We start from the raw sequence: 11,427 nt of genomic DNA on the forward strand, positions 1-11,427 counted from the left end.
ATCTATGTATACAATTGAATCAACATAATTCATTTTATAAAAGAGGTCAGATTATTTTAAATTAACAATTAATTTTTTTTTTCTTACGCCTTCTTATAGAGTTGTTGAACAAAGGAAGTACATTCGTACAATTGTCCATCGTCTATTTATAGATTGAAAAATTTTCCATAGTCACTTAAGGGTAAGATATAAATATTATTGAAATTGAGTTCACTCCCAAATAATATGAAAATCTCCAGTCGAAAAAATTATTTGATTGCAGTGTGTGATGTGTGAGTGCGTTATGGTTTTCTAACTCTCTTAGCCCTTCTTTGCAATTATTATTATTATTATTTGGTTTGAATTATCTTTTAAACAAATAATTGCGAGAAGCTGGGAGTTTTTATTTATTTGATAATATAAGGAGGTTTATAATGTTTTGATAAAAATCCATGAATAGGAAGTGATTTAAAAAAAAAAAAAAAATTCCAAAGATTCCTTTTTTAACTTGTTCAAAATTAAGGTGTTAACTATTAAGAAGACAATCCTTATGACTCTTTTAAAACACCGATTGAATATTATTGCGATACGTTTTAGGAAACTTCAACCAAGCTGAAATAGCTTCTTGAAGCATTATGTACTGTTTCAGAAATGAAATGTACTATTTAGTAAAAGTGTCAGCTTTTCATTTTGAATCAAAGAATAAAAAAATTAAAACTAAGAGGTTTTTTTGGAAAAGGAATATTTTTATTGGTTTCTTAATTTTTCAGGATTTGATCTAAAACAGCTCTACATTTTACTTTTCTCAATAGAGTGTCCTCGGAAGCGCTTTCAAGCGGTTTTATGTCTGGCTTCTAGAGAGTTTCTTGGTAGATATATAAAGGTGATTCTTAACTTTGTTCACAGCATCGATTCCCCATTATTTTCCTGATTAAATATCTTAAATTATTATAGTTTTGTTAAAACAATAAAATATTACATATGTCTTGGTGAATATATTGTACTTACAATATATATGGGAAAAATTTCATCTTTTAAGAAAGATTGTACCAGAGAACCAAAGAGAAAATCATGTATGTCATTTTACACTCCACTCTTGCTTAGTGGATCTCATATTTTGCTGGAAACTCAAGTCAAAATTTTGACTCAACTGAAAACTTTCTTTCCTAAAAGTAAGAGATTAGGAGAAAGCAAAATTTACTCTCTGATTCGGTTAATATCAGTAAATTACATACACAGTATTCATTTAAATCGGGGCCCGGAAAATATGATTTTTTTTTTATTGCTGATAGGATCTCATTCAACCTTCTATAAAGTAAAGTGAAGCAATCGCCTATTTTTTCAGGCGGGGCTTAACGTCTCGCTACTAATTAGTTATCGTGGACAGGGGCGGAAGCTCATACTTACTATAAACAATTTTTTTCTAACAAATAAAAAGTAGACTTACGCGGGCTTTGAACTGGGGATCTCCCACTTTCAAAGTTACGCTCTTGACCACTAGACCAACACCCGCCCCTTATTCAACCTTTCATATTGAGGTGTATTTGAAAGCTTAATTCTCCTTCAATTATGTCTAGATATCTTTTTCATTTTATAATAACGGAGCTTGTTTTGCACCAAGGTCATAAAGGCTAACCTTGGGCGACCAGGAATTTAAATTTATTCTACCTTCAAAGGGAGAGAGTGTTTAAATCGATTTGCTTAAAGTTGGTATCAAAATGAGAAGTGGGAACACTAGCTTATAGTTAATTTGCCGTGGTTGTGGATATAATGACGGAAGCTGTGATATCTGTATCTTACGAACAACATGTTAATTATCATCTGAAGTAGGGCTCTTCTAATAAATTCTAAGCTGGTACCATTACTTTCGAATTATACAAGAATGTTTGGCTCAGAAAACAAAGCTAGTACTATTAAACCCCACTCCAGGTTAATCACAAAATTAATCCGACAGAAAATTTACCACATATCGGCATTCTTCTAACTGTACTTTACTCTGGCACATTGTACCTTTAAATTATCTTTTTTTCCGAAGTATGGCCCATTTCCATCGAGGCCAACAATTCCATATTTAGATCAAGAATTCTTTGCTTTATTTCTTTTAAACTAAGGAATGGTATTGAAATGAAAAATTCCAAAAGATGGTAAAAACTGAAGAACGGACTAAAATCACTGAAGACAACCACTTATTTTGTATAAATGAAAGAACCTAATTAAATAATGTTAGACAAATAACTGAATCAGATGTAAATATTACCTTCTGATCATCAGAAATGTGTTTAAATCGAAAACGCAAAGATTATTAAAGGCTAGAGTCACCTGTCAATAATAATTACTTATGAGTTAGAAAATGTATACGTTCTCTTGTATACTATGTGGAAAAAATTAAAAATCCAAAAAAGCTAACTGGAACTGGGCACACTTTGTCATCTTTTTTTTTTGGCGCATTGACAGCCATTGTCATTAGCCGTTTTGTCATACTGTCAATAATTTAACACTCTCATAAGGGATGAATCTCGATTATAATAAAACCTTTCTGCCAGCCTTAATAGTGTGAATGATAAACTATTCCTCAATTCAAAGTTTAGAGTAGTAAGTTAGAGAAAGATTAGGAAGTACTTGGTGGAATGGAAAATAAAAAAAAAGCAATTAATAATAAATAGAACGTTGTTGGTCTTATGAAAATTCAACTCTCATCAACGTCTACAAAATTTCTTAAATAATAAACAATCCGCTACGTTAGCAACAAAATAATAATAAAATTAATAAATTAAAACTGTCCGGTAGGACAGTTGTATAAGGGTTGATCGTCAAAAAGTATAAAATAATAGTAATAATGAAGAACTAGTGCAAAATTCTGCTCCTAATTATACAGATCTATGCTGGCAAAAGTTATTTTGATAAAAATTAAACATTTAATAAAAGGTCATTGGACTACTAAATTTCTCAGTAAACTGGCCTCAACTTCTCAAAATCTATTCAAATTAGGTGTTACCCTTAGAATGACATCATTCACCTCTATTAAAATTGTTGACAAAAAAAATGAACTTTGCTGTTTAAACAGAATAGTGACTCTCGAATCCCTTATTCAAAAACATTTTTATAAATAAACTAATAGATATAATTCAACCAAGAGCTGTATACATAAGGCCCCGCTGTAGTTGGATCAAATGAAGTGATATTTCACCTTAAGGAAAGAAATTTCTAATTATTGATTAGAAAAGCTACTAAAAGAGAGCAGCAGTTACAAAGCGCTTTATTCCAATCTATGTTACATTTATGAAGTTAAATAATAAGGAACATTTACATTCTTTTTTGCATAATTTAATTTCATCTATTTACTAGTATACAAGTTTATTCTGAGTTAGAAGAAAATACTCTAAGAGAAAGTACCGTTTTACTCATGGATTGATCATTTTTCGATTTTTTTTTTAAAAAAATAACTCCTAGGTGTTTTCCATAAACTTCCTATTTACTTACGTAAAGATTTATGTTTTTTCCGCTAATTTTTATCCAGCACTGCCGGTCTAACTGATTTTTTAATAATTTTCACTTTCATATTTTCGGAGTTTGGAAAAAATTTGAGAATCTGGAAGTTGTGTGAGTTCACAGCAGTTTTTGTTATTTCACGTCAATGTCTAAGTGCTTATTGGCACCTAGAGCATTGGTCAGGGCACTGCCCTGTCAGTCTGACAGTCTTCAGACAATTTCCTCTCGTTACAGACAAAATTATCCATCGCTATGCTGTGTAGAAATAATTCTAAGTGGCGGCTACTGGACTTGAACGTGGGATGTCCACTTGGAATTCCATTGTTATAATATGTTTTATTTCAATACTACCCTATGCATCACGTTCTTTTTAATAAAATGATACTAGTGATGGAAGCATGTTGTCATAGTTCCCATAGAATTAGAATAAAAACAACAATTTCCTAAAAAAAAAATTCAAATTAAAGTGACAAGTCTGACTTACGTTACGCCAAAGTACAAATGTTACCTTTTGACAACTTGTTAATAAATAGAAAAAGCCTTTTATATGTCCTACTTCCAAAATTCGTACTACAAGCTCGAAATCTTAAACATTTCATATAAATATTATATAGGTTAGTACACACACTTTTAGAGAAGAACAACTTCATCCCTTCCGTAGAACTCCAAAACAAATGTTATGAACATTTTCACAAGTGGACGTACACACATGAAGTGGGTTTGCTAAAATTAAGGAAAATCATTCGAACCATTACACAAAAAAAAAAACACCAAAAAGTGAAAACTGTATTCAATAAAGTGGCACTTTTGTCAACTTATTTTTCTTCTGTTATGGAATTTGAAATTTCACTAAGTTTTATTTCCAGTTATTAGGTGACGAGGCAGTACATTACAAATTGTTTTCCATCCACCTCTTCTTGAGGGCACCTGCACCCACATCTCTTTCCAAAGTGTCTTTTAAAAGAATTTTCCAAGAAAACGTTCCAAATAAAAAGTTTGAAACTCAAGTATGCAGTATAAGCTTATAAAAAAAAAGAAAGTTGGTCTTAGAAAAAAGAAAAAGTGTCATTACGGGATGGCTAATATAGTTCAAAATTTTATTGCCTGTCTCCATGATTGCACACTAAACTAAAATTCAAATTTGAAGACAGTGTTTTAGCGTTTTAGAGTTAAAGCTGACACATACTTTTACTTCCCGGGAGACAGACAGTCAAACAATTTGTTAAAAACCACTCTTTTTTTTTTAATAACTCAGGTGGAAAAAAAAACTTCTTAGCTTGTATTTCCAGAATAAGAACTAAAATCTTATAAATGTTCATGATTCCCATAATTCTTTCACAAGCGTTTAGAGAAATTTAAACTTGATTTCAAATAGAAGTTCAGGAAACACCTGGGTTTCCTGAAGTTATTAGATGCTTGTTCAAATTACACCAAATTGGCTTTTAGCATTATTAAGACCAAAATTATGGGTAAAATAAATATATAAAATTTGCTCTCTAAACCTGTATGAAGAGTTTTCTTATTTTCTTTATAATTAAAATTCTTTGGATCGTGAACTCATTTTTTTTTTTTTTTTTTTACATGGACTAGAATTGTCGTAAGCGCCTATTGTATATCGTTATTTTTATGTTGTGTACCTTTATTATAAGTTTAAGTTTGTTAATATCTAAAAAGTGACTTTGTATTTTAAAAAATATTTTATTGCAGCAGGTAAACAGTGCAATAAAATATCGCTGCTCGCAGCGCTCCTGGAGAGTAGCAAGTTGATTCTGGCTGGGCGCCGGAGCAGCTGGAGGCTACCGTCAAGTTATAAGGTTCACGTGATCCAGGCTATGTTTCTAACCAGTAATGCATTGTTGTTTTATGTTCAGTCCTTTGAGGCAGATGGATTCTTCGAAGTCTGAGGTTGCACCGTCCGTGGCCGATTATTTAGAAAAAGAAAAACTTTGTCAGGTACTTCATTTTTCATTTTCTCAACATAATTTTTTCTTGCTTCACTTAAAATGCGATTTAATCCGAGTAGTTTCTTTATAATTTACTATCACAGAGCTTATTACGTAAATATTAAGGCACTAATAGAAAATACAGAGCATATGAATTCATAAATGCATAATAATTACGGAGTGCAAATAATTTGAACAGATTAAGTTATTGTGTTTCTTTATTTGTTTTAGGAACTCTGTAAGACAATTACAGAAAGTGTGGAATGCACTAATAATGTACCTATCACATCACTTAATATTCAATCTTCCGCACTTTTACCTGAACTAAACTCAGGTACTTTTTTGTTTTTGGTTTCTATTGCACTTGCGTATCTAAGCTGTTGCATTGATAGTTTTTTTTAAAAATATATCTTAATTGTTTCAGATCAAGATATTGAAGAGATCCTTCAACAAATATCTGATTATCTAGTCACACATTTTGGGGAAAATTCCCAGTGCACTGAAGATGGTATAGTTAATCAAATTAATCATTCAAAAAAAAGAAAGAAAAAACATTAAGCTTAATTTCAAATGACGAAAAAAGTTGATATAATTAAGTTCTTTTTTTATTTTATGAATGTTTAATTTATTTTTCCCGGTTAATAATTTCATAGATTGATGGAATTAACGAGCTCCCGAATTACTCTTTCAGTTTTTATTTACATTATAAATTATGGTAGGATAGAAATAGTCGTAAGCTCCTAATAGTATATTTAGGCCTTCTAATTATTTAGTAAGAAGTGTTCGTGCGCGTTTGTCCGGTCCCATGGTGTAATGGTTAGCACTCTGGACTTTGAATCCAGCGATCCGAGTTCAAATCTCGGTGGGACCTTCTTTTTTTTTTTTTTCTTTTTTTTTCTCTCTAAATTTTTGCCTATCTTTTTAATCATTAGCATTTTTCATATTTATTTATTAATTTATTCTCGCGAACTTTTTACTAATTAATATATGATATCTCAGAATAATAATTGAAAATTAAGACATTAAAAAAAGTAATTTATAATATGGTTATGCATACATTAACAATGATGCAATAGAGAAGGAAATACGTAGTTACAAATATAATATATTACAAAATATAACTTAAGAAAAAAATAAAAATAATGTTCATAAATAGTGATTATTGAATTTTAAAAATTGCAAACACAATTGTGTTAATTACCATAAAAAATTTTGCATTTAAATTACGTTGAAAGTGAATTAAATATTTAAGTGCAAAGAACATAGCTCTTTACTTAGAAGAAAGGGATTTATTTATCTTTCTCAATTGCTATATTCATTGCGAGAATGAATTAATTTTTTGATATATTTTTGTTTTATTATTAAGTTTAAATGGAGTTCTAAATATTGTTTAGGTATCAGCGAAGGTCTAAGTGTAGAAGAAATACTGAAGGAAGCTGAATGTATTGTGCGAGCTAGCACACCATATTTCGAAAGGAAACTTAATTCATGTTCTTCCGATCCTCTTCCGCTAGTAAAAAATATTAAACATTTGAGTTCTGTTAAAAAAATAATCCAGAAAAATTACTTATCTAAAACAAATAATAAAAGTAAAGATAAAGATGTTCTTGAACCTGAATGCATTGCTCAGGAAAAACCTACAGAGTTACATGACAGTATGGTTAATAGAGCTCAAAATCTTGAGGGTAATGAATTTAATTTAAATAAGAATAATAATACACCCAAGGTTGACGAAGTGAAAGCACCCACTAAAAATGAGATAAATGATGTTAATAGTGGTCTCAATTCATCTTTTAATAATATTATGGAAGAGGAAAAACAATATGAGATTGTACAAAACGAATTAACATTAAGTGATCTTCAAACTGTTCCACCAAACGCCACTTATACCGTAACGAAGGAAGGTATCAAATTGTGTAGAAGTATGACAGGTATGTATGTTCTTATCAGTGTTATTGACATTTACCGGAATGCATGTGTGGAAGAGGACTTCTCTTTCTACTTTTCCATAGTTGATTGTTTAATACACTTCTGTTTAGTCAACGTTTTCTTTTAGGGTCTTAATATTTTTTCCCACTTTAAATTCTCCATCGAAGATATTGTATACAATTGAGCAAATTGAGATATATCAACTTTAAATCGTCTTAGCTAGTTTTCTGTGACGTGCCGTAACAAAAGCGATTAAAATGTACTATGTTGCGAGTATGTTCCGATTTATCCCTTAGTAATTTCTTAATCCCTATCCCTCAGTATTTGGGCGGAGAACAATGGACATTTTGCATTGCCTGCGTTCCTTCCCCTTTCTGGTGGAACCGCCCTCTTATTCAATCTAATCTAATCTATCCCTTAGTATTAGTGGCATTCATATTTCATATTCTATCCTTCAATATTTGACTAATCGTTCAAATGTTTCTAAAAATTAACCTTAATTAAAGCTACTTTGAAGTTTTAAGCTCCCATCATTACCTACTCTAATTTGACCAGATATTTTGAACTTTCAAAAATTTGGAAGTTCGGGATATGGGATGTGGAGTGGGCAGCTGTAAAATGCAGGCTGTAGCATTTTTTTTTTTGGTTAGTCCAAAAAATGTACAGAAAATATGTTCTGAAATCTAAAGTTCAAATATGAACCATCATCATTCTTCGTTTCGAAGGATTTGTTTGGCAAAATGTTTCTTGTGCCTTGTGCTTCCACATTGAGTAACATGCTTCGAAAACGTGACGAAATTCTGGTGGGTAGGTCAGAACTATAAAAAAAAAAGGCTTGCAGAATTAGTTGTAGTATACAACTTTTTGGGTTTAGTTAACCTATTCGCAAACTGAAGCCCATCATTCCACATACTCACATCCGTAACAGCGTTTTCTTTTTCGAATTAATTTTTGGAACACATTGAGACGCATTTGCTACGTAATTCAACACTCAGATCAATACGGATTTTTGTAACTATCAATTTTACAAAAGTTCGGACTAAGCTATTATGTCTTGTTACTGTATCCCACGAATTGCGCCTTGCTTTAGGAGCTATAATACAATTTTTAGGTCGTAGAGGGAATTGACTGGATAGCCAGGCATCCTTTACTATTGTAATCTAATTTATTTCAAGATACTCAAAAAATTAAAATATTGAATGTTGGAGATTTTTTTGTGGTTGCAAATTTCATCTTTTTACAAGGTTTTTGCGCTTTCTATAATGGAACTAATTTAAACTCGTTAATTAATCGATAATTTAAATATCAACGATGCAAAAACTTACAATTTTAAGATTAAATCAGTAGTGTTGATGAGGATTTTTTTTAAATATCAGTTAAATCAGGTTTTCTGAAAAACAATCCACACATTTTTTTTTTCTTTTTTAAAGGGATTTTATATTTTTAATTTTTAGCACATTTTTGATTTTTGTTGAAACAAATAAAGCTGTCGTCAGCCGGCAACCAGGACAATCAATTTATCTTTTCGAATTTGATGCCAATAAAAATAGTTGTATACTGATTTTTAGCGTAAATATTGACATAGCTTTTTTCATATAGATCTTAAAAAAATGTAGTCTCCATTAATCCCATGAGGCCTTTCAGAAATTTAACTTATTACCCGTGATTTTGTTTATTCATTTCAATAGATCTTACTAGGATTGTTTGATGTTTTAATGAAACAATTTTTAAAATGATTTTTAAAACCTTTTTAAAATTTTCAGACATTAATATTCACAAGCAAGAAGAGCATCAAAATACTATTGCAGATCTTAACAAGCAGATAGCAGCTTTAACGACTAAAGTAAGTGATATTTCTTATTAGTTTGTTCTGGAAGTTATCCGTGCTTTAGATTAACAGTATATATTTTATTTACATTCCGAGATCACTTATTTAAAGTAACAATTTAAGAACATTAAGAAATCATGCGTTGATTATTTTTATTATTATCTCGCTAAGAGAAACTTATAATTTTCATCATTATGTTCTTTATATTGCAAAAAGGTTGCTGAATATGAAAAAATGGAAGCGAATTTGAAACGAACCGAAAATCTTGCGACAATGGAACGACAGAGAGTCCAACTTCTACAAGATGAAATCAGAAGTCAAGAAGATTTAATTGAAAGTTATCAAAATGAAAATCAACGTCTATCAAATGATTTAATTACTGCTAAAGTAAGTTGTTATTTCTTTTATTTCAACATTTTAATTTAAAAAGGAAAGATCATTATTGAAATTACAATTTTTTTTCATTCTTTTTGCATTTTGTTCCAAAAATTGAGTCAAATCGTACATACGATTCCTGTTTCAAAATATTTCATGCCAAAGTCTTTTTTATAAATCTTCTGGTAATAATTTGTAATCAGTGGTAGAAAAAGAAGTGTTAACTGTAAAATATGGACAAAAAAAATTATCTTAAAATCTTAAATGAGGTTGGCAATGACGGAAAATGGCTTAAGAAATAAACTCGGAAAGTTTTTGAATTTGAACTTTGTCTGCAGATGTGTTTGGTTGTGGGTAAAGTTATTTTTCAGAGGTAAGAGTGTTCATAGGGTGTTGAACAGCAATTGAAGATGTCTTTTTCAACAGTTTTAGAATTGAATACGATGTGTATTTTTTTTTTTGCAAAAAAAGTTTTGAAGTAATCCTACAAAAAAATAAATACTTTCCAAAACATAATTATCTACAGTGCATTGTGCTGCACTGTGATTTTTTTTATTAGGATGAGAAATTAGTTACCTAATGATTTTAATCCTAAAAGTACAACGTTGTTTTGGAAGATGCTATCGCCATCACAGATTCTGTTACAACAGCTATTGAGTTTGCATCAGTGTTCCGGTTAATCCATTTTTGACGGTACGACGGGCTTTCTTTTAAATTACTTTATTTCGCATTAGAAGAAGAGAAAGCAGTTCGACGAAATGAATCGAATTGTTCAATTAGATAGATGTTATATTGGGAATTTACAAATGATCTTCTTTCGAACCTTGAAAGTTACTGGTATTCTTGAAATATTTGTTAGACGATTTTGAAAATGTAGTTTTCTATTTGGCCGACAATTTGAATTTTTTTTTTTAGAATAACCTCGTTATAGGTCACTCATATCTTACAAGAAGACCTGAATTAACCGAGGAAAATTGTCGGAAAATAACTTTTTGGATCTAAAAATTAAGAAATGCGCAACAATTACCGTCACCAGGAAGGAAAACCCGTATTCAGCCCCTTGAAATAAAGAGATTCCCTCCTGAATAGAGTTGAATAATTGAGAATCTTAGTGTGGTCATTGACCAGTTCATGAGTGCTCATGGAATTCAATTCAAACGTTGGTGAAATTAGTGAGAAGGCAGTTAAACAATGGGTTTATACGAGTATGTAGGCATTGTAAGAATATCAAGGTTTCCAGTGCCCGGAAATCCATTTAGTATTTAATTAGGTCTAAACTTGAGCACGCCTCCATTATTTAATATCTGTAGACAGCAGGCGAAATGTAGCGGTTAGAAAAGAATTTGTGCATCATAAAATATTGAAGGCAGTGCTATGACATCGAGATGAATTAGGATTTCTCTGAAGACAGGCGTCTGAGGTATGATCAGCATGTCGTTTATAAGTTTCTAAATGACGAGGTTGATGATGCAGAAATGATATCAACACGCGTCGTAAAGTTTAACATTCCTTTCAGGAAATAAGAAAGGAGGAAATGGAGTTTTTTAGATTTCCAATATTGGCCGGGTATTATTCATTTTTACTCTAAAAACATTAAACAGCTAACAATGGTATCACTCTCAAGCACTATTTAAGTGAAAGAACAATCAGCTCTATAACTTCCAAAGTAGCTCATCTATCACCTTCAACTAAAAGAATTGTTACCTATCTTCGCACTTTCCACAACAGTCTTACATCACTAAATTAACAATTAATTTTAATTTTTTCTGAAACTGCATTTAAGTTTCATGATTTTATTTTTCATTATAGATATTTACACTGAGAAAGGAATATCAAGGCAATAAATTGCATTTTCAAATGTTTGAAGTGAAGGTTAGTTTTTGA

The 11,427-nt window shown here is 30.7% G+C and overlaps 1 protein-coding gene, 1 long non-coding RNA gene and 1 other non-coding gene across 5 annotated transcripts in view; 2 read left to right on the top strand and 1 right to left on the bottom strand.

Moving 5' to 3' along the window:
• LOC141451012 (uncharacterized) overlaps positions 1–11,427 on the top strand; it is a 40,176-nt gene that overhangs the window by 13,106 nt on the left and 15,643 nt on the right. Inside the window, exons 2-8 of one of the 2 annotated variants that reach the window (XM_074122012.1) lie at positions 5,176–5,421; positions 5,643–5,745; positions 5,836–5,919; positions 6,806–7,342; positions 9,104–9,183; positions 9,385–9,555; positions 11,353–11,415. In XM_074122012.1, the coding sequence (XP_073978113.1) occupies positions 5,317–5,421; positions 5,643–5,745; positions 5,836–5,919; positions 6,806–7,342; positions 9,104–9,183; positions 9,385–9,555; positions 11,353–11,415 (1,143 nt within the window). In that variant the 5' untranslated portion in view covers positions 5,176–5,316. Of the gene's footprint in view, positions 1–5,175; positions 5,422–5,642; positions 5,746–5,835; positions 5,920–6,805; positions 7,343–9,103; positions 9,184–9,384; positions 9,556–11,352; positions 11,416–11,427 lie in introns of those variants that run through there. The other variant, XM_074122013.1, reaches the window with a different exon arrangement.
• Positions 705–2,213, bottom strand: LOC141451567 (uncharacterized). 2 transcript variants are annotated; one of them, XR_012456892.1, is made up of 3 exons: positions 1,990–2,213; positions 988–1,145; positions 705–906 (listed from the first exon to the last, which is right to left on the bottom strand). It is a non-coding gene; the product is annotated as an uncharacterized lncRNA (long non-coding RNA). The 2 variants fall into 2 exon arrangements; XR_012456893.1 differs by having other exon boundaries at positions 1,943–2,213.
• Positions 6,211–6,282, top strand: TRNAQ-UUG (transfer RNA glutamine (anticodon UUG)). The gene has a single exon. It is a non-coding gene; the product is annotated as a tRNA-Gln (tRNA).

Source organism: Rhodnius prolixus, unplaced genomic scaffold (assembly GCF_049639745.1).
Source record: "Rhodnius prolixus isolate KJV_2025 unplaced genomic scaffold, Rpr scaffold_8, whole genome shotgun sequence".
NCBI classification, from domain to species: Eukaryota; Metazoa; Arthropoda; class Insecta; order Hemiptera; family Reduviidae; genus Rhodnius; species Rhodnius prolixus.